This window comes from Rhinolophus sinicus, chromosome 17 (assembly GCF_057876585.1).
Source record: "Rhinolophus sinicus isolate RSI-liver-muscle chromosome 17, RSI-T2T, whole genome shotgun sequence".
NCBI lineage: Eukaryota > Metazoa > Chordata > Mammalia > Chiroptera > Rhinolophidae > Rhinolophus > Rhinolophus sinicus.
In genome coordinates this window covers 179760001-179782322 of record NC_142517.1, presented here as the reverse complement: position 1 = coordinate 179782322, position 22322 = coordinate 179760001, and the positions used below count along the sequence as shown (strand labels likewise).

The following is a 22322-nucleotide window of genomic DNA, read 5'->3' as shown; positions in this document are numbered from 1 at the left end:
TTCTTTGCATGCCCGACACATTTGGAATGGATGCCAGACATTGTGATTTTACCTTGAGAGGTGCCATATATTTTTATATTCCCCTAAATATTCTTAAGCTGTTTTGGAACATAGTTACTTGGAAACTAATCATCTGGGGTCTTGCTTTTAAGATCTGTTAGATGGGCTTACATTAGAGCGGTGTTCACTCTAGGGCTACTGTATACTACTGAGACAAGACCATGTTGTATACTCGACCCAATGCCCTGTACATAATGAAGTTTCCAATACTGGCTGGTGGGCACTGGTACTATGTGCACGCGCTGGGGACTGTTACCTTGGATGGTTCTTTCTCCAGCCCTTAGGTAGTTTCCTTACATGCGTGTGCTGACCAGTACTCAGATGAATGCTCAGAGGGTTCTCTGGACATCTCTGAAATTCTCTCTCGATGCAGCCCTCTCCTCTCGGGCACTCTAGCAGCCTTTGTCTCCCCGGACTCTAAGTTCTGGCTCCTTAACTCAGAGAACCCTCCAGGCTCCATCCTGATTTCCTTTTCCCTTCTTTGCACTGTAAACTGAAATCTCTCAAGGCTGTAAGCTAGGGCAATAGTACGGCTCACCTCATTTGTTCCCTTCTCTCAGGGATTACTGTTCCTTCTGTCATGATGTCCAGTCTCTTAGAAGCCATTTTTTCATATTTTGCCTGTTTTTTGGTTGTTTCAGGTGAAAGTAGAGTCCCACAATAGAAGCTAGTATATTATATAATAGACCCGATAAAAAGACTATAGAAACTTTTAAAATATCATAGAAATATTTTAGTAAATCATCACATTAAATATAAGCTTTACTAGAAATGATCACCAGTCTAACTCTATAATTCTCTTCTCCAAGCTAGTGTTTAGTACAATAGCCAATCCAAAAAATGATATAAAGGTATGTTACACTAACATTACCAATAATGATACCCTTTGAGGACAATACATAAGTGAAGAAAAGTGTCCTTGTTCTGGACAAGGAGGATATAAATATTCTTGGCATGACAAACTCTAGGACAATATCTTTACAACCCATTAAGGTTGATCATCTCTCTTGTGCAGTAACTGAGATTTTTTTTCTTATGTCGAATTTAGGACCAAGGTTTTCAATGCCAACCCAGGAGCAAGGTTATTGGTCTGGCATGTTCTGTGGGACTCGTACTTAGGCTGTTTCAAGATGACTCCCCCAAATCCTCAATTGACTATACCTCCTTATAAAAAGTCCAAAGAGATAAATCACATAGGAGTTAGACAACTTGAGATCATGAAAAATGTGTTCCCTCACTTTGTTATCCCAATAAATAGCATAGCCCAAGTCTTGGAGATACAACAAAGAAGTTTAAATTCATTAGCCAAAGTAATTATGGGTAATAAAATAGCCATGAATTATCTTTCTCTAGAGAGGTGTCCGCACCAGTGCTAGCACTTTGTATTGTATCAGGATTGACAAAATCATTGTTTGTTCATTCCTGAATGCTTCAACAGAGCCACTGTCCTAACATAAAGACCAAAAGGGGGCACAAATAATAAAGTGTTCCCACCTTCCCAACAGATGGAACAGTAGATAACTGTTCTGAAGGTATGGTAACAAACAGCCATCAGAACCAATTTTAAACTTCTCACTGATCAATGACAACTTGTTTTTGTGCATGAGCTCTTATAATCCTGCAAGTGAGTCTCTCACTTCTGAAAGATGGGATACACAGGAATGGACATGCTCCAATAAGCTTGCCTTTGGATGCCAAATAATCAACAACAGACTCACCCAAGTAATTACACTTCTACAGGTGTCAACCCATTTAAGCTTTTGCAGTCTTCCAATCCTTAAACTCCATGCTTCCCCAAAACCCTATATAAGAGCAGCAGTCTGCTCTAATAAAAGATGACTCTGCCTGACCAACATACCTCTTCCTTACCATAGTAAGCAAGAAAGTCAGCTTTGTCTTTTTCTACCAGATACAAAAAAATTGAGTGGTGGGCTCATTAACCTCTGACAGTCTTATATTTGATATTCCCTCCAACTGCTCACTTGATTTAGTTCCCGACAGTATCAGCAGCAGCTACCATTACTTGAGCATCAAATAAGTCAAGTATCATGCCATCTATTTACATACATTTGTCTAGATTACCTAATCCAGCATTCAATATCTGAAATAAAAAGATAAAGCTGACTTTACTGCTTACTATAGTAAGGGAGAGCTAGGTTGGTCAGGCAGAGTCTCCTGGAACAGAGAAGACTGCTATATTTAATAAACTTTTGTGTTTATAGCTGCCTTGGATATTTACAATCTTTGAGTATATATCTTATGTAAGTATAGAGATATTAGTCTTATCAAAATACACTGGTAATTACCCAGCATAGAAGGGTATAAGTTTACAAGACAGTGGAAGAGTTTTTACCATTTTCTAGGTGATTCTATTTCCAAGGATTATCTAGTGGATGTTACACTGGGACATTTCACTGAAACCAAGTATTATATCACTTAGCTGCCATATCATCTAGTCCCTCACTAAAGGCTTTTTGCTCAAATGTGCTTAGAAAAATAGCCGAGTATTGTGCAACAGGATCTCCTGTCCTACACAAATTAATATAAATTTATTGGGAAGAAAATGGGGAAAGAGACAAAAAGATGGGTGGTTCTGTATTGATATCAGAGTTCATAAAAGGATAAACTCAGGTCCCCCAAATCTTTAGCCCACATCAAATACTTCATGTTCTGATGACTGTGGAAACAGGAGAGCCCTAGCGGCTGGGCTCAGGGACTCAATGGCGGTGTCGCTATAAATGAAGAAGCTCCTCTGTCAAGGACATCACTTTCTCTCTAGTTCAGAACGACACTTCTTGGGTACAAGTCTACCACTCTGTTTACTCTCCCACCGATGTAGAACAGACTGGTTCGACATGACGTCTTGCCTTTTATCTTGGTCCTATTGGAAAGAAATCACACCTAACACTGTTCAAAACTAACTGCAGGAGCTGAGGACCTATTTTGTCTTTATGAATATCATTTATTCATCAAGTTTGTGGTTCCAATCTAGACAGTTGGGGAGAGGTGGAACTTTTAAGAAAAAAAATTAGTTCATTGGTTTCCTAGCAATAGTTTAAAGAAATCTAAGGATTAGTAAAGAGAGTAGTTGGGTGAAGAACTTCTATAATTAGAAATCTGAGAAGAAACAAACCCAGAATTGTGTAAAACAGCCATGTCTAAGTGCCCTACCTCTTCCCGCCACCTGTTTTCCCGGGGAAGCCTGTGCAACCGGTTTTTTGTCATCTCAAGCTGTAGGCCATCGAACCTGCACTTAAACCAGCGGTGAGCTTCTTCCAGGTTAGCTGTTATCTGAACATATAAACGTTATCATTAAAAGTTACAACAAACAGTTTTAAGTCTTTTGTACATTAGTTCTAGAGACTTTTTAGCTACATGTGAAAAGACCCGAATTCTGACTATAAGGTCCTTGCATCCTGTTTGCACAATACACATCCTACAGATAGATGAGAAAGTAATTTCTGAATGCGGAATTAAAGACTATATGCAGGCCTGCTGCTTTTTATGCATTTGTTAATATTTCCTGGATGTGAACTACGGTAAGAGATGACCCAGGAGAAAAATAAGAGAAGAATGAAAATACAAAATGGCACTGAAGATGAATATGGTAATTCAAACCATATGTTGAATTTTTGAGTTCTCTAAATACTTCTCCAAAGTCCTTAAACTGCAAAGGCTAGATTCTTCTGTTGTGCTTTGTAGTAATAGTAATAGAAAGTAATAGAGTGAATTAGTGAAAAACTGGACCAGTTTAGCGTAAGTTGTATTATTTTTCCTTTAAAAACCGTGTACCCCTGAAAATAAGACCGGGTCTTATACAGTATTTCTCCAAAAGTAAGACTGGATCTTATATTAAATTGTGCTCCTAATGCAAAGATGCATTAGGGCATATTTTCAGGGGATACCTTATTTTTTCATGTACAACAATCTACATTTATTCAAGTACAGTCATGTCATCTTCTTCTGGAACATCGTCATAACATACTAAATGCATCCGTCTGGATGATGGTCTTAACAGGGGCTTATTTTCAGGGTAGGTCTTATTTTCGGGGAAACATGGAATTTATACTTTAGCTCATAAACACAAACTTTCAAATTATCTTTGTTAGACTTGAAAACAGTCCCTCTGATAGTTTGTCTTTGAAGATGAACTGGAATCAGTATTCATGTATTTGACAAATATTTACTGAGTGCCTATATATACCTGCACTTTTCTAAGTATTTGGGATACACTGGTATTTTGCAGGCAGAACCAACAGACTTTTATTTTATATGAATATTGCTTCAAAACAGCTCCAGAACATATTCTACTAGCATAATAAGTAAAATGACTTGTTTCATGGACAGCATTTTTGTGTTTTGAATCTGAAGTCTGAGAGGGCCTCACATCTCCATCCCCTGGTGCCTGCCATATAATACTCAATAAACAATGTGCTACTATGTACTTGTCCTATATTAGGCAGGTCATAGTGTGGGTACAAAAGAGTGAGATAAGAAAATAGAGTTCCCCTTGTCATTTAACTTTTAGAAAGCTACAAAGCTGAAATATTTTCCAGGTCTGTTTGTACATCCTGATGACAGTGACACTCCCATCCCCCCCAAACCAAACCCAACCCATCCCCACCTTTCTCCAGCACTTTTACCAGGAGTGGAGGGAAAGATTCTTGAAATGGCATTGTACATCGTGTCTCCTCTTGTATGGCGAATGAGAAGGCAGTTAACATTTATTGAAACTTACTCTGAGCCATCTATCAGAATAACAGAGTAGTATGTATTAACTTCCTGACTTTTATGGATGTGGTAAGTGATGAGTTAAAGAAAGTAAATGTAACTTCCTTAAGGGCACAGTTGCCATTCAGACTCAGGTTTGCATAGTCCATATTCTTTCTATATTACCATTTTGACAGTCACATTGTCATGTAATTTAATACCTACCTATAAAAGGGACAAATCATGACCAACTGATAGAAACGTCACTGTGGTACCTAAAGCTTAAGAATCTCTGTTTTCTTATCTGGAAAATGAGAGGTGGTTGTAGTAGACTCATGATTTCTAAGATCCTTTCCAGCTCTAAAAATGTTTGATTTTAAATATCTTCGAAAAAACTAAATTTAAAATATTAGAACAGGGAAGGCATATTCACAAATTAATAGGATCTATTTTACACTTCTAGTTATTGATTGAACAAAGAGCTTCCACTTTCATTAATTCATGTCAAACAATAATGCATTGAAATCCACTTACGTGCTGGTCTTCCCTTCTTCTATTAGGTGGGAGGGACTTAGACTTCAGGTTTAATCAATATTTCAGCATTCTAGTATCTCTTGTCAGGACACAGAATCTTCATCTAAAAATGATTTCCTCTTTAAAATAGAGACTATACTTAGTACGTTACTGGTTCTTGCCTGTCGTACTCCTGACAACTGTGTTAAGGATTTTACACTGACTTTTATGTTTCAAGGTGGTCGTGTCTGAGGAAACTTGTGTAAGTCTCTGTGTCCATGTCCCTGGCCTACCTGTTCAGATTCCACACTGGCTTCTTTCAGTTTATTCTCTGTTGCCTCTTTACATTTCTTCAGGTGTCTGACAGTTTCTTCCAATTCCTGAAAACATGATACAAAGATTTTTACAAACTCCCAATGTACCATAATGAACAAAAAGTTTTAATATTTGTAATAAATGGGCAACCAAATTATGAAAGTATTACTGGGTACTAACTTCAGGTTCTACCTAAATACGAGATAAAAATTTATTTTCAGTTTCACCTACAGTATTCATATATATATCATTACAGAGTTTGATTTATGGATTCTCCTGAAAAAAAAAGATTAGCATCTTTTCCCAGAAATTGGAGGGATGCTTTCATGGCAGAGAATGTCTGTTGGAAAACAAGAGCTTGATGATCTTCCAGAGAAGAAAAAGCTAACGGAGTTCATCACCTCTAAACCAGTATTACAAGGAATGTTAGAGGGACTTCGTTAAGAAGAAGGAAAAATAAAAAAATATGAATAATAAAATGGCAATAACTACATACCTATCAATAATTACTTTCAATGTAAATGGATTAAATGCTCCAATTAAAAGACATAGGGTGGCTGAATGGAGAAGAAAACAAGACCCATACCTATGCTGCCTACAAGAGACCCACTTCAGATCAAAAGATACCCATAGACTAAAAGAGATGGAAAAATATATTTCATGCAAATGGAAATTAAAAAAAACCAAAAAACTGGGTAGCAATATTTATATCAGACAACATAGACTTTAAAGCAATAGCTATCACAAGAGACAAAGGACATTTCATATATAATAGCCATGATATGGAATCAACTTAAGTGCCTGTCAGTAGACAATGGGATAAAGAAGATGTGGTACTAATAGACAATGGAATATTACTTGGCCATAAAAAGAATGAAATCTTAACATTTGTAATAGCATGAATGGACCTAGAGGGTATTATGCTAAGTGAAATAAGCAAGACAGAGAAAGACAAATACCATATGATTTCACTTATATGAGGAGTCTAAAAAAACAAAATAAATGAAAAATCAAAACGGAAACAGATATAAAGAACAAACTGATGGTTGCCTGATGGTTAGGGAGCTAGGTGAAAAAGATGAAGGGATTAAGAACAAGTAGGCAGTTAGAAAATAGTCATGGGGATATAAAGTACAGCATAGGGAATATAGTCAATAATATTGTAATAACTATGTATAGTGTCAGATGGATACTAGCTTTATTGGTCTGACCACTTTGTAAGTTATATAAATGTCTAACCACTATGCTGTGCACCTGAAATGAATGTAATATTGAATGTCAACTGTAATTGAAAAATTAAAAAAAAAACCCACTGGATTCTGAATGATATGGGAATAAGAAAAGAAAAAGCTTGATGCTCTCTTGAAGTCCCTTTTCAGTACTATAATGTTATGCTTGGGTTGGGAATAGCTCAAAGTCCTGTAATAGCAACAGGTGTACCAGAGCTAAGGGTAGAACCGAGGAGTATAAAGTTCCTGAAAAACTATGAAATTCAGTTCAGAAGTCTTACATAGTAACTAGTAGTTTGCATATGTGTGTTCTAGTTTTAAAAATGGGTATCATTTTTATTAGTTTGAAAATGGAGAACATGTTTCATATTCAAAGCTCAGACTGCTTCCTACATGCTATGATTCTAAGGACTTAGCTAAGAGGAACAACTTGTCAATATAGAATCTAGATAATCCAGGTGCTCTAATGCTGGGTTTGGCCTATGTTGTTTGCTGATAATCTCTGAGGTGAATCTTAAGAAACCTTTACCTGGCACCGATTCTCTAGTTCCTGCCTTATTTTCTGCTCTGCCTCTAGTCGCAGCTCTTGCTGTTTGTTCCGTGCTGACGTATCATACTGGCTCTTGGCCAGGAGCTGCATCTCCTTCTGTAGGTTGGTCATCTCAGATACAAACTTCTGGATACTCAGTGACTAGTAGGGCACAAGAGGGAGGCAGGTGGTGAACTGTCCCAAGTTTGAGATTTTATGTGAATGGGAAACAGAGTTTTTGTGGAAATCATTTATCTACCTGTTCATAGTTTTTTTTCTGATATTGATCCTTAATCAGCTCCATTTGCCTCAATTCTGTTTCTATTTGCTGAAAGTAAATGTGGAAATAACATAGAAAAGATGATCAGTGGAATAAGTGGCTTGTTCTTTTTGCCTGTAGGATGACAGAAAGAATCCCTTAGAAGACCCAGTTATCAGTTTCTGCTGGGCTCTCCTTCCCATCCAGCCCAATGACCCCCAAAGAGCAAAGTCCTATAATGTCACCATGGAAGAGACTGATGGGGAACCAGAAAGTGACACTGGCAGCTAATGAGAAACCAAACATTTACACAGCAGTATCTTGGCTGGAAAAAGAGATAGTCCCCCCCAAGGCAATCTTCCCACTTCTCGGGTGTAGCTACAATTCTCAGAACACAGGGGGTTGTTAGCGCTCTGAAACCATCCCCTAGGTCCCACTGCCTGCCTGGATCCTCGTCAGATACTAAGGAAGTAAGGGGGCACTTAGGGTTTCTCACACAACCTTCATCCTCTCTATATTCTGAGCATTATATGCTTTAGCTGACAAGTGAAGTTTAATTTGGGACTTTTGATTCTTTATTTTCTCCTGGCTACTGTTCAGTAGCTTTTCCAGCTCTGTAAGTTTCTGCCGCAGCTCTCGGTTGGTTCGGGATACTTCCACTGATCTGAAGTTGGCTTCATCAAGGGCTTTCTTCAGCTGTGGAACACAAAGGGCAAATTAGAATGTTTTCACCTTCCATTCAGTAAGAGAAAGTGTATGTTTAGCCTTGTCCCTGTATTGTGTTCTCTTTAGACCTTTCTTTTAAACGGGAGGGTAAATGAGACAAATAATGTCTGATTAAGTAGATTTGTGGAGCAATACTCTAGTGTTAAAAATTATGAAAAATCACTTAAAGAACACAATCTTTCTTAGAACAGATGAACAGCGTAAATATAAGTTCATCATTTGCTTTTTAAGAGCGTGGCTTTGGAGTCAGAGAGACCTAAGTTCAAATCTTAGCTTCACCACTTACTAGCCAAGTAGTTTTGGATAATCAACTTCCCTAGGACTCAGGTTCAGCATTGGAAAAGTGTGTAAATAGTCTACCTCATAGGATTCCTATAACAGTTACGTGAGATAATGTAGAGCCTGACATCCAGTAACTGCTCAGTTATCATTACTATGCTTTAAGCTTTTCCTTTCTGCCACTTGTCTAGAGAAGTTAAATTATATAATAGTTCATATAAATATTTGTCAGTTACTATCATTGCATGTATTTTTATAATACTGGCTTTTATTTTTAAAGATTTTAATAAACTTGTCTAGTAGAAAAAGAGATAGTGATTACTGTTAAAAACAAGATAATCGGCCCAAAATTAAGTCACTTATGCTAAGCCCTGTGTCACCAAACTGAGACTTAATTACAGGTCGGCTTTCCCACAAATGGATTCTTAAACCAGTCAAGTGGGAATAGCCTGGTCAACGCTAGCTGGGTGATCTGCCTGATCGATGCCTACTATCCTCTAAAGGAAAGTAACTTTGCAGTAATCAATCTTTTTTTGGGGGGGCCTGGTTTAACTTCCTTGTTCACTGTCTCTGCCTATAAAAGCCTTTCATTTTATATAGCTCCTTGGAGCTCCTTTCTGTCTGCTAGATTGGATGCCGCCTGATTTGAATCGATTTTTGGTCAAATCAGCTCTTAAAATTGTTCATATGCCTTAGCTTATCTTTAAAAATTTTTTAAATTAGTTTCAGGTGTACAAAACAATGTAATAGACATTTAAACTCCTCACAAAGTGATAACTCCCCTCCCCCAATCTACCACCCCTCTGACATCGTATCTAGCTGTTACAGTTAAACTGACTATTCCTTATGCTGTACTCCACTTCCTGTGATCATATGTATATATGATAAAAGCTAGTTTATTATATATAGCTAGGTAAATGAAAGCTAGTTTAAGTTTACTTATAGTTTATCTTTTAACAGTCTGGTATCAGAACAAGGAACCAAAGGAGACCCTAGTAGCCCCCGGGAGCTGAGTAACCGGACAAAGGTGCCCCGTGAGTGTCCTGCTTTCTTGATGCATCTGGAGGTCACAGGTAAGTCCCTCGCAGAACCTAGCACTGCAGCTTTTGCCTGATGAGCTGTCAGATTTTGTTTGAGCATTTATTTTTCTGGACTGTGTCTGAAAACTGGCCAAAATTGGACTTGGTCTAACTTAAAAACCACACTGGGTACAGGGTTGGACTAGGTCTGATTTAAGCTGGACTTGGGTCCAGTGTGAGGCCTCGGGTGAATAAAATTTTGTTTTATGGCTGAACAAACAGGTTAATCTTACCAAAGATAATTTTGAATTCCAGTGGCCACAGTGGAGAACTTTTAACCTAGATAAGTTTATCCGTTTACAAGGTGCCCTAGAGAAAAAGGGGTCTCAGCCTAGCACCATAAAGGGTAGAAGAAAAATTATTTTTCCTTCTCTACAGTTTCTGGTGACCAGGTTGAGACCCACTGGGACATCCCACACACTCCAGAGCCTACGGTCAGGATCCTGGGGAAACTGGCAGACACTGGCAAAGGTTGAGAATTCTTAGTGAAGTCAGCTTTCTCATATCTCTATCTGTAGTGCCTGGTTGAGAGAAGAAGGTAAACTTTCACATTGTCCCTTCTTTCCAAATTTCAGATTGGCAGGCAGGCAAAAAACGTCTGTAAGAATTAGATCTTTGACTAGTGACTTATGAATTTGCTCTCAGGTATCCATTGGTTGTTAATCTTTTCTCACCCAGGGAAAGCTACTGCCTACTTGTCTATCTGGTTTTGTGTCTTTAGAATATGGCTTGGCAACCGTCAGGTTGGGGGCCCCAAAAACATGGCCAGGCAGAAATGGGGGTTGCATCCTGTTTGCTGCTAGGGTCCGACTGACTTGCCAGCTCTCAGGGGAATTGTCTAAGTCTTTTCTTTTGGTTATCTTTGGGAGTGGCTCTGGATTTTGGGGGAGTGGTATCTTTTGCACCCTCTTTGGGTATATCTCCTGTGTTTATGGGGTTGTTCAGTACTGCCAGGAATATTAACTGTTTGCCCTGACTGATATTTGGCAATATATTTGAAAGTTTTTTGATTTTTTTTTTTTTTAAATAGATCTATGGTCTGAATTGGAACCTGATAGGAGTGTTTTTTTTAGGCCTTCTCCTCTAAGCTAAAATTAAACTATGTACCCAGAGGGAAAGAAAAAAACATTCTGAAGACCTTTGTGGAAGGATTTACTCAAACATTTCAAAGAAACACAGCTCTAAATCTAGAACATAGGAATCTTTTGACTTCCATCTTTGTTGACTATCTTCTCCCGATATAAAGCAGCAAACTGAAGATAATATAGTTGGATAGATCAGTCTCCATATCAGGTTGCAACCCAATCCTTTGGGAAATTAAAACAAGTGTACTTGTCTTACAAATTTAGTGTTTACAAGAACAGAAACTCAGCTCTAGACACAATTCAAAGCCCACTTATCCTTTTTACCAATCCCAATACATCCCTATATTCATCTCAAAAGGCCTGCAGATATTGGAAAAGGTCTGGACTTAGGGAACAAAAGTCCTTCAGGGTGGAACCTGCATTCTTTGTGCCTTTTGAGATATAAATATTCTACCTGGTCTTCTCCAGGAACCAAGGTAATTCTTATCAGAAGGAGAAAAGAAACAAAAACAAAATAATTAAAGACTATTTTGAAAATAGGCCTAAGGAAAAATCTTAAAAGTGTCTTTCACAAATTAGTAACAAGCTTTAGCTATCTGAGCAGGTAACCTTAACTTATTCCATCTGCCAGAAACACAATTTGGATCCAGCTATTATTTTATAAACTAGTGAGTTTGTATTTACCTCTCATAGCTAAAATTTTTAAATGAAAACTTATCTCTAATTGTGTCTATGTATGTATGTTATAAATGTCTGACTCTTATTCTACCTCTGGATGGCATTGACAAAATTAATTTGTAAAGAGCTCTGTTTAATTGACTTAAAAAAAATAAGCACTTATATAAATCAAGTATACTCTCAGAAATATAGAAACTAACCCAAATGTTTTTCAAGTTCATGGGATCTAGGATAATCCTTGGTAAATAACAGCTAGTTTAAGTTTGTTTAATTAAAACAGGCATGTCTTCAGAGTTATCAGAATTAAATATATTTTTATTCTACCTAGGTTTATGAAAAGTCAAATTAGTTCATGTTATCTCATACAGAATTTGTCAGTAAGAAAGATGGTTAGCTGTTTAATGTCTCATGAGATTTTCATGAGTAATCTAAACATAACTGTTAAGAACAAGTGAATTAAATAGATGTAAAAGTTTGTAAATGAACTTCTCAATAATAATTTATTCTTTATCGTATGTCTACTTAAAAGTTTCCAAAACCTTTTTTGGTAACGTGAAACTTTAAAATTATACTGAGATCAATACTGAAACATTAACTACTGAACACAGGTTTATATTTTTCACAGAAATAGAACAAAAATCCTCGAATTTGTATGGAACCACAAAAGACCCAAAATTGCCAAAGCAATCTAAGAAAAAGAACACATGGGGGTATCACACTCTCCGATTTCAAACTGTACTATACACTGTACTAGAAATAGTAAGGCATGGGCAGAAAAACACACACAAACCAATGGAACAGAATTGAGAGCCCAGAAATAAACCTACAAATACATGGGCAACAAATTCATAACAAAGGAGCCAAGAATATACAATGGAGAAAGGAAAGGCTCTTCAAAAAATGGTGTTGGGAAAACTTGACAGCCATATGTAATAGAATGAAACTTGACTGCTACCTTACACCATACATAAAAATTATTATAACTCAAAATGGCTTAAAGATTTGAATGTAAGACCTTAAACAATAAAATACATAGAAGAAAACACAGGCACTAAACTTCTGGATCTTGGTTTCAGTGGTGTTTTTGTGATTTTGACTCCAAAGGCAAGGGAAACAAGAACAACAATAAGCAAATGGGACTAAATCAAATGAAAAAGCTTCTGCATAACAAAGGAAACCATCAGCAAAACAAAAAAGCACCAACCAAACGGGAAGAATTATTTGCAAAATGATACATTCTACAAGTGGTTAATATACAAAGTACATAAAGAACTCATACAACTCAACAAAAACCAAATAATCCAATGAAAACTGGGCAGAGGATCTGAACAGTTTTCTAAGACATACAGATGGCCAACAAGCACATGAAAAGATGTTTAACGTCACTAAGTATTAGGGAAATGCAAGTCAAACCCACCATGATACATTAACTCACATCTGTTAGAATGGCTACTATCAAAAACACAAGAAATAACAAGAGTCGGAGAGAATGTTGATTAAAGGGACCCATGTGCACTATTGTTGAGGTTGTAAATTGGTACCACCACTATGGAAAACTCTATAGAGTTTCCTCAAAAACTTAAAAACGGAATTACCATATGACCTAGAAATTCCTCTTCTGGGTATTTATCCGAAGGAAATGAAAACACTAATTCAAAAGATATATATCCCTATATTCACTACATTATTTACAATAGCTAACATATGGAAACAACCTAAGTGTTCATCAATGAATGAATGGATAAAGAAGAAGTGGTACATATAGACAATGGGATACTATTTGGCCATAAAAAAGATGAAATGTCGCCATTTGGGACAACATAGATGGATCTTGAGGTTATTAAGCTAAGTGAGATAAATAAGACAGGAAAGGAGAAAACTATGATTTCATTCATATGTGGAATACAAAGCAAAAAAGTAACAAATTAAAACAAACAAAAAGTGATAGATACAGACAACAGATTGGTGGTTATCAAACCAAGACTTAATTACAGTTTTGGCTCTCCCAGAAATGGAAACTTAAACACATCAGGAATCATCTGATTAACACTGGTTAGGTAATCCACCTGATACACCCTTGACATCCCCTAAGTTAGATTTTTCCACCAATAACCTCAATCACAGCTTTGCCTAAAACTATCTAAGCCCTAACAACTATCACTTACTTTGTACTTATGTTCAGGCAATGTGATAATTACTTTACGTGTATTTTCCAATTATCCATCAAAAGAAACCTGGAAAGTAGTTATGATTTCCATCTTGTGATTAAGGAAACTGACTCTTAAGCCATTTGCACAGATAGTAAATTAGCGCATTGCTAATAAGAGGTAGAGCTGGGGCTTATGCAGTGTGCTCTAGACCTTCCCTGCTAACTGCTCACTGAGGTCACTCTGTGTTCTCCTAGTCTCACAAGTTCACAATTTTCACTGATCCTTGTTAAAAGGGTTTCAATTTAAGTATTTTGAACAACTATCTCTGATTAAAAGTACCTTTAATTTCAGTGTACCTTTTTGTTTCCCTCAGAATTTTCTTTTTATAACATTAAAAAAAAATGTATTGGGGTGACAACGGTTTTTATAACATTTTTAATATTTATATAGTGCTTTGCAATTTACAAAGCACTCTACAAATAGCTGAATTCAATTTTGTGAATGGTCTCTGTAAATTGCAATTGCTAAATGCACCAAATTTGACAAAATACAGACCAACTACCCCAAGTCTAAGAGTTATTTTAATCCCTCTCCCCCTTTCCTCATGATACATTTAGTGTTTGTCTGATATTTCTGTTAAAATGGCTTTTTGATTTACTTATTCTCTATTTTCAACAAAACTACTTTATTTGGTCTAATCATCTAAAGCCCGAAGCAACTGCCCTAGTTCTCTTGAGCCTCCATGTCTCCAGTTTCTCTCCACTGCTGCCAGACCAGCCTTCCTAAAATGTGCTTACATCATTACCTCCATCCACCGCCTCGCTTCTCAGAAACCTATTGTGTTCCACTTTTGCCTGATAGTTCACATCCAACCTGCAGGTAGTCAAGGCTAACTCTGGTCCCATCTATATGCTAGCCACTCTTTCTCAGACATTTCCCCAGGTCTCTGCTCTTATCAAGAGAGGCAAATCCTTTTCATTTGCTCACATGTCCTATTCATTTTTGTAACTAAGCTTGGCTTGTCCTTTTACATTGGGCATCCCAGCCCTGTCAGTCTCAATCTAGCTTCCGTTTCTCTTCTATCACCCAACCAGCCTAAAATTTCCCTAACTTTAAATTCCTTCAAAATTATACACAGCCTCTAGCTGTCCAAGGAAGGTGCTCTGATGTTTTCCCTATTTGTCTCATGTAAAGAGTGGAGATCACAATTAAACAAGTGTCATTTAGCATACCCCAGAGCATGGACCATATATTTTCTACTGCTTTTATATGTGCCTCTCAGGAGAAGGTAAATGCATGATGGATGCTATCCCTCTCTCTTACCTGGTTATCACTCTCCAGTGGAAAAGCTCTCATCAAGGCTTCCTTCATTGGACAGAGAACTGTGTATCAGAAACTGGTTTTTTGTGTGTGTCCGTTTATAAACTGCACAGAGATGGCTTGACTGCATCTGGCTTGTTGGTCAAGAGGGATTAAAAGAGCCAAAGAATAACTGCATCCTTTAGCTGGTTCTCCTCTTAAAAGCATTCAGCTTAGAGAGAAACTTTTTTGTCACTTGACTCCATACCTGAGCCATTTCCCGTTGTGCTGCTTTCTTTGCAGTGTCTCTCTCCGTTTGAAACTGCTTTCTTAGAGCTTCTATGCGTTCAGTATGCAGTTCTGCTTCCATTTTGGATTCCTCTGTCATCCGTTCTCTGTTTTAAAAAAGACAAAGATAAATCACCTTTAGAAATTATCTTAGAAGGTAAGAAAGACCTGGAGGGGAATGTGCAACTTCCCAGAAGGTATGTGATTTACAAAAGAGAAGTGGATCAGTCCCCCCAGGCGAGCCTCACTGAGCTGGAGCTCACTGACAGAACTAACAAAAGCATTACCTGTAGCATTTGAAAAAAATCATTCAATATAGAGATCCAACCAAAAGAGTGAAACACATATTTTTGTTTTAACCATTAATAAATAGTCTTGAGCCAACAACATTTCATCAGAATTTAAAATTTGCACAGATCACAAATCCAAAAAATACCTTCTCTGCTTTAACTTATACAGTGTTTCCCCGAAAATAAGACCGGGTCTTATATTAATTTTTGCTCCAAAAGATGGAGTAGGGCTTATGTTCAGGGGATGTCATCCTGAAAAATCATGCTAGGGATTATTTTCCAGTTAGGTCTTATTTTTGGGGAAACATGGTGCCTATCTCATATGTCAATATGTTCACTACCCGAAAGCAATAAAGATGTATGTGTACATTGCATTTTCCTTGGGTATAAATTTTCATGGAATGTCACTAATATCTAAATCATATTTACCTAGATATAGTTTAAGACAAAACTTGAGTGGCTTGACTTGAACTTGATGGTTTGACCTAACTAATCTCAGGCCCAAACTGAAAGCCATTTGAATGGTTTAGCCTCTGCTTAGACGGAGTTGTTCCACTCCTAGATGGGAATAACCCATCCCGGCTCCTGTTATCCCTTTTCCAAGTCATACTTGTAAAGGACACATAAGCTTTTAAAAGAAAAGGCTTGGACGAAATATGCAAGTGTCCCTTCCAACCAATAATCTTTAAATTTTGGTTTAACTTTCATGTGCAGAAGCTTGATACTAGACGAGGGAGGAGCGGAAAATGAGCATGCCCCCCCAGCCAGGTAGTGTCTGTTGCTGCTCAACTGCGCCTGCCTCCTTAACATGGATCTGCTGGGAGAACTAGTTCAAAGGAGGAGAAAAGCGTTTAACTGGTTTATGTGAATGAGCCAAACTTACTCTCCCAGAGGCTCTTCCCTAGTTTCACTGTGACTATACTGCCCTTACTTGAAGGTTTCCAAATTCTGTCGTTCAAGTTCTTTGTTTTCCAGTTTCTCTTGGACTTGGTCAAGCTTTGTTTGCAGATGATTATTTGTCTGGAGAGCCTGCTCCAGGCTCATAGCCAGTTTCCTGTTGTCTTCTCTAGCCACATCTAGAGATTTTTGTAGAGGCTCCATCTGAAAGAAAGAGGGTTTTTAATTCCACTGTAACAGATGCAAGATGTCTATAATACTGTTTATTCACTCCTGACCCTGTATCATCAAGTGCCACTGAAACAATAATTAGTTGGAGTCACAACCAGAGATTCCAGATGCCTGGAATACATACAAGGATGTGCGAACTTACTATGGACATTGATTTGGAGACTCTTCGAAGGCAATGTGAAGGGTGTGCCACGATGGTCACTAGAGAGCTTTGGAAAATAGAGCCAACTTTATTCTAATTAAAAAAAATTAAAAAAAAAAAAAAAAGATTTTATTGGGGAAGGGGAACAGGACTTCATTGGGGAACAGTGTGTACTTCCAGGACTTTTTTCCAAGTCAAATTGTTGTCCTTTCAATCTTTTTTTTTTTTTTTTTTTAATTGGGGAAGGGAAACAGGACTTTATTGGGGAACACTGTGTGTTTCCAGGCCTTTTTTTTTTTCCAAGTCAAGTTGTTGTCCTTTCAATCTCAGTTGTGGAGGGTGCTGTTCAGCTTTAAGTTGTTGTCCTTCCAGTCTTAGTTGTGGAGGGCGCAGCTCAGCTCCAGGTCCAGTTGCCGTTGCTAGTTGCAGGGGGCAGAGCCCACCATCCCTTGCAGGAGTCGAACCGGCAACCTTGTGGTTGAGAGGACATGCTCCAACCAACTGAGCCATCCGGGAGCTCAGCGGCAGCTCAGCTCAAGGTGCCGTGTTCAATCTTAGTTGCAGGGGACAGAGCCCACCATCTCTTACGGGACTCGAGGAATTGAACCGGCAACCTTGTGGTTGAGAGCCCACTGGCCCATGTGGGAATCAAACTGGCAGCCTTTGGAGTTAGGAGCACAGAGCTCTAACCGCCTGAGTCACCGGGCCGGCCCTCTAATTAAAAAATTTTTAAAGTAGTTAAATTATCTTTCCTGATCCTATGGCCTTTGATCTCATTGCCTAGAGAGATAAGAACTGGCAACTATTCCTTGTATATCCTTCCAGAAAAAGCTTATTTATATAAACTGCCCATGTGTATTATGTGTAGATACATATTCCTGTGTGCATACACCTGTGAGCACACATGAGAGTATGTGTCACCTTATAAGTAGTGGGAGCACTCTGACTGAGGGTGTAAGTTATTCTCCAAGCCCTTTAACTTCTGCAATCATTTATGCATTAATGAATGAAAAGAATGTGAACCATATAAGACAAAGAGAATTGCATAATTTTGATCCCAATAAATGACTTCCTGTAAGACTGTAGACCCTTTTCCCGTTTGTAAATATGTCACTGTCCAAAACTCAGACTTGAAGGAAAAAGAAATTTACCTGACTGTTTTACTCCGTTTTTCCAACATAGCAACATCCCAATAAAACAAAAAATATGAATGTTATCACCTATAAAACCCTGGCCTCTACCTCACTGTTGTGCTGTGCATCCACGACAAGCATTCTGGCCTGCCACTGGTCCACTTCCGCTTCCAGCTTCTGCACCCTCTGCTGATTTAGAGCCCTAGAAATGGAAAGCACAGAAAGAGTGACTATAGAAAAGAACCATGTAGGAATGATACCACTGGGAGTTACAGGGCACCCTTCTTCCAAGAAGCTCAGATAGCACACATAGTAGGTAGGCTATGGACACTCAGAGTGTCTGTGCGTTGGAAGATGACAATTAGTAGCCTCGGCTTTAGGTTAAGAAATTAAGGCTCCAATGGATTCAAAACTTGTCCCACTATGATTCAGTTTGGCTTGATACATGAAACTATATAACTAACTTACAGGCTGGTAATTTTATTATACATATATTTTATAAATATGTATCAGCAGTACAAAAATATATCACCTGTACATGAATTGGCTTGCTGTTCAGATTTTTGCTTTTAAATACAGCAGCTACCTTGAATTTTACTGTGAATGGTAAACAATATTTTTAATACCATCCCCTTGAATTTTTTAAGTTTAGAATACACATTCATAATATGTAAAAAAAAAAATAAAGATAAGCACAATGAAGAATATAAAACTCACTTGTTCTCTCACAGAGGCAATATGCACCACTAACATACACATTACAATATATTTTAGAGGCCTTATTAAACTCAGACCTTTGTTCATTCACCAAAAAGGAAAACTCTTACATAATTTTTGAAACATTTGAATATTTACAAAACATGGCTAGAAGTAGTTCTCAGAATGATTCATCCAAAGTAATTATTAATCTTTAAATAGGACACTCATAAATTGATAATTCAAACTAATGTAGGCACTTACCTTCAATTATCTTGACAATTACTATTCTGTAATAGTAATTACTATTACAGACAATTACTACTCTGTAATGGTAAACCTGACCCAAGGGCAGGTTTAAATGGTACAGAAAACAGCAGGGGTGAAATAACAGTATATGATAAGAATTTCTAGAATACAGACTCCTTTACATCATTATAAAATATGGGAAATTAGAATTTTTGGAAATCATATTAATTTCTAATTCCAGATTTTCCCTAACTTTAAACTAGTTCTTTAAACACCATTTTACTAGATTTTCACAAATGAAACAATATAGAGAGACTTGGTTTCTTGACTGCACATGGCTCCTTACTACAGTGCAGCAGAAAAACACAAGTACTTACAAAGGCAGAAAAACAAAACTCCAGTACCTTTCTTTCTTGAGGCCTGCAATCTCTGAATCCCTCCGCCCAAGCTCTATTTGTACTTTTTCCAGAGCACCTTGCATCTTACTGTGAGAAGCCAGCACATTCTCCAACATGATTGTAACTTTGCAGTTGTCTTCTTTAGCTTCTGCCAACTGTCGCTGAAAGTTTCCCACCTAATAGGAAATGAAACCAGACAAAGATATTTGATTTTTTTTGGTTATTCTGCTGCTGGTGAGTCCCATTACTTCTTGGAAAGAGTATGGAAGGCAGGCATGGTAGAATGCTAAGAGAAATAATTAAAGTATATTTTATTTTGTTCCTTAAGTTATTGTGACTTTGAGAAAAAGAAAACTAGACCCCAGATCCCATGGATCCTATGGAGAACTCTGCAGTGCTCCCCAACTATTGTCATGTCACAGCACATATACGTAGTAACTGGAAACATGAGGATCAACCATTTCTTGGGTCTAGAAGTGGTCCCAGGCTAGCCTGCTCTGGCCCTGGTCAGCTATCTTACTGATGGGGGCAGACGAGGAGAACACATCTGAAACCCATCAGGATGATCTCAGGAATAAAGACCGTAAGAGAAAGAGGAAGCTGCTGAAGCATGACATAACTCACAGCCCTCTTCAGAGAGACAACACCTAGCACCTCCTGTCAAGGAGAAGTCTGAGATGTGACCTGTTTTCTCTAAGCACAGGCACTGGTAGGTAAAAAGCATTTAGTGGTTTAATTTAACGTGAAATTATAGCAGTTAATATCACGTTAATAAAGCATAAGTAGGCAGGTTATTACCAAGGTCAGATGTGTTTCAACAGAAAAAATTAGGACTTTTGATTATTTTAAGACAGGAAGTTGAAAAAAAATTGGGAGTTAAATTATGTATATTTAAGGAAGAGATTTTAAAGCTCTTCCAAAGAGATATTTTCATTAGATCAGTCCTTATTCTTACTAAAGATAACAAGAAATGAATATGGCTTAGGAAAGATTTCGTAAGCACCACTCCCCAGTAACAGATGTTCAGAAAGGACCAATGCCTTACCTTCTTGTTCTCTCTGTCCTCTAAAGCCTCGAGGTCCCCTTTCAACTTCTGACTCTCTTTCAGGGCTGTATCACGACACCTCACGGCTTGTGAGAGCTCCTCTTCATTCTTTTCAAGAATGGATTTTACCTTAGTAGAAAAAAAGGAACGATAAATGACTTTTCCAAAGCTCAATAAATCAGTAATTAGAAAAAGACACAGGAAGTTAGACACCAAACTTAAAATGTTTAATTAAATATGCTTATCTATTATAAATAAAACCAGCTTCATTAGCTGCTTTTCCCTTTAAAGAAAACTACAAAGCAAAAATGAATTTGTGTGAATAAACATGGGCAAACCTAATATATGTCAATTTCCATGAAGGTAGTACAGAATAAGAGCAAAGGGAGATAAGACGGTGAACATAACATATAAAGTGGGAGAGAAATTGATTATCATGAAGTTTAAAAATATAATATAAATGCACAAATATAATAAAAGCAAAGATAAGTAAGTACCTAATAGTGTCACGAAAACAGAGTCACAGAAGAATGAATCCTAATCGGAAGTATATTTTATATCCCTGAAACACGTTTAGGCTATCTACACAATCATTTTAAATGATCTTCATACTATTTTAAATATTACTCTTTAAAAAACATTTTATTTTGAAATAATTACAAACTCACAGGATGTTGCAAAACTAGTTCAAAGAGTCCCATGTACTCGTCATCCTGCTTCTAATGGTGACAGCATCTTACATTGCTGAGGGCTCAACATCAAAACCGGGAAACTTTGGTATATTGCTACTAACTAGATTAACCAGACTACAGAGCTTACTCTGGTTTCGCCACTTTTTAAAGCTACATTCATCTCTGTGTGTGTGTACATGCACATAGGTCTATGCAACTGGATCTCATGCACGTTATTTGTGTGACCACCACCATCAAGATACAGAACTACTCCATCACTACAAAAGAATTCACTTATATTCTTTGTATTTGCTGCTTCTTTGTATTCATCCCCTCCCCGAATCCATTCCTGATTTAACAACTAATTTGTTCTCTATCTCCATAGTTTTGCCATTTCAAGAGTGTTATTTTAAATATTTTAGTATAACTTCTGTAGACATAATATTCACATTATTCTTTTAATAGCTTTACTGAAGTATAACTGATGTACAATAAGCTATATATATATTTAAAGTGTACAATTTTGACATGTATAAAAACGCTTGAAACAATAATCAAGATAATGACATGTTCATCATCCCAAAATTTCCCTTATGCCTTTTTGTAATCTATTCCCCTTCTCTCTCCCTGTTCCTATACCTCCACCCAACGCAACCACTGATCTGTTTTCTGTCACAATAATTTTAATTTCTAGAATTTTATATAAATGGAATCATATTGTATAATCTCTTATTTGAATGGCTTCTTTCACTCAGCATAATCATTTTGAGGTTCATTCAATTTTTTGCATATACCAATAGTTAATTCCTTTCTGTTACTGAACAATATTGTATTATATGGTACATCACAGTTCACCTCCTGGACACATGATTCATTTCCTGCTTTACACTATTACAAATAGAGTTGTTGTGAACAGTTGTGTATAAGTCTCTGATAGACATATGCTTTCATTTACCTTTGGTAGGTATTTACGGAGTCAAATGGCTGGGTCATATGGTAGTAGTATGTTTCACTTTTAAAGAAAGACTAATTTCCAGTGTGGTTATACCATTTTACATTCCCTTCAGAAGTGTATGAGAGTTCCAGGTGCGCCACATCCTAACACTTGGTACGATCAATTTTTCAATTTTAGATATTCTAGTAGGTGTGTGGTAGTATCTCATTGTGGTTTTAATTTACATTTAATTTGCATTTCCCTAATGATTGATGTTTAACATCTATTTAAGTACATACTTACATCCATATATCTTTTTCAGTGAACTATCTGTTCAAATACTTTGCCCTTTGTTTCAGAGTTCTGTCTTAATGAGTTCTGAATATATTCTGGAGCCATGGCTTTTATCAGATATGAGATTTGCAAATATTTTCTCC

General features: G+C 37.2%; 1 protein-coding gene across 2 annotated transcripts in view; it reads right to left on the bottom strand.

Moving 5' to 3' along the window:
- Window positions 1–778: 778 nt before the first annotated feature.
- Window positions 779–22322, bottom strand: part of CCDC150 (coiled-coil domain containing 150) — a 74724-nt gene continuing 53180 nt past the window's right edge. For both annotated transcript variants that reach the window (XM_088793954.1, XM_088793955.1), the window contains 11 exons: window positions 20281–20409; window positions 19242–19411; window positions 18001–18094; window positions 16421–16590; window positions 15180–15306; window positions 8117–8311; window positions 7616–7684; window positions 7357–7518; window positions 5577–5663; window positions 3232–3351; window positions 779–2941 (listed from right to left, as the gene is read on the bottom strand). In XM_088793954.1, the coding sequence (XP_088650080.1) occupies window positions 2825–2941; window positions 3232–3351; window positions 5577–5663; window positions 7357–7518; window positions 7616–7684; window positions 8117–8311; window positions 15180–15306; window positions 16421–16590; window positions 18001–18094; window positions 19242–19411; window positions 20281–20409 (1440 nt within the window). In that variant the 3' untranslated portion in view covers window positions 779–2824. The remainder of the gene's footprint in view (window positions 2942–3231; window positions 3352–5576; window positions 5664–7356; window positions 7519–7615; window positions 7685–8116; window positions 8312–15179; window positions 15307–16420; window positions 16591–18000; window positions 18095–19241; window positions 19412–20280; window positions 20410–22322) is intronic.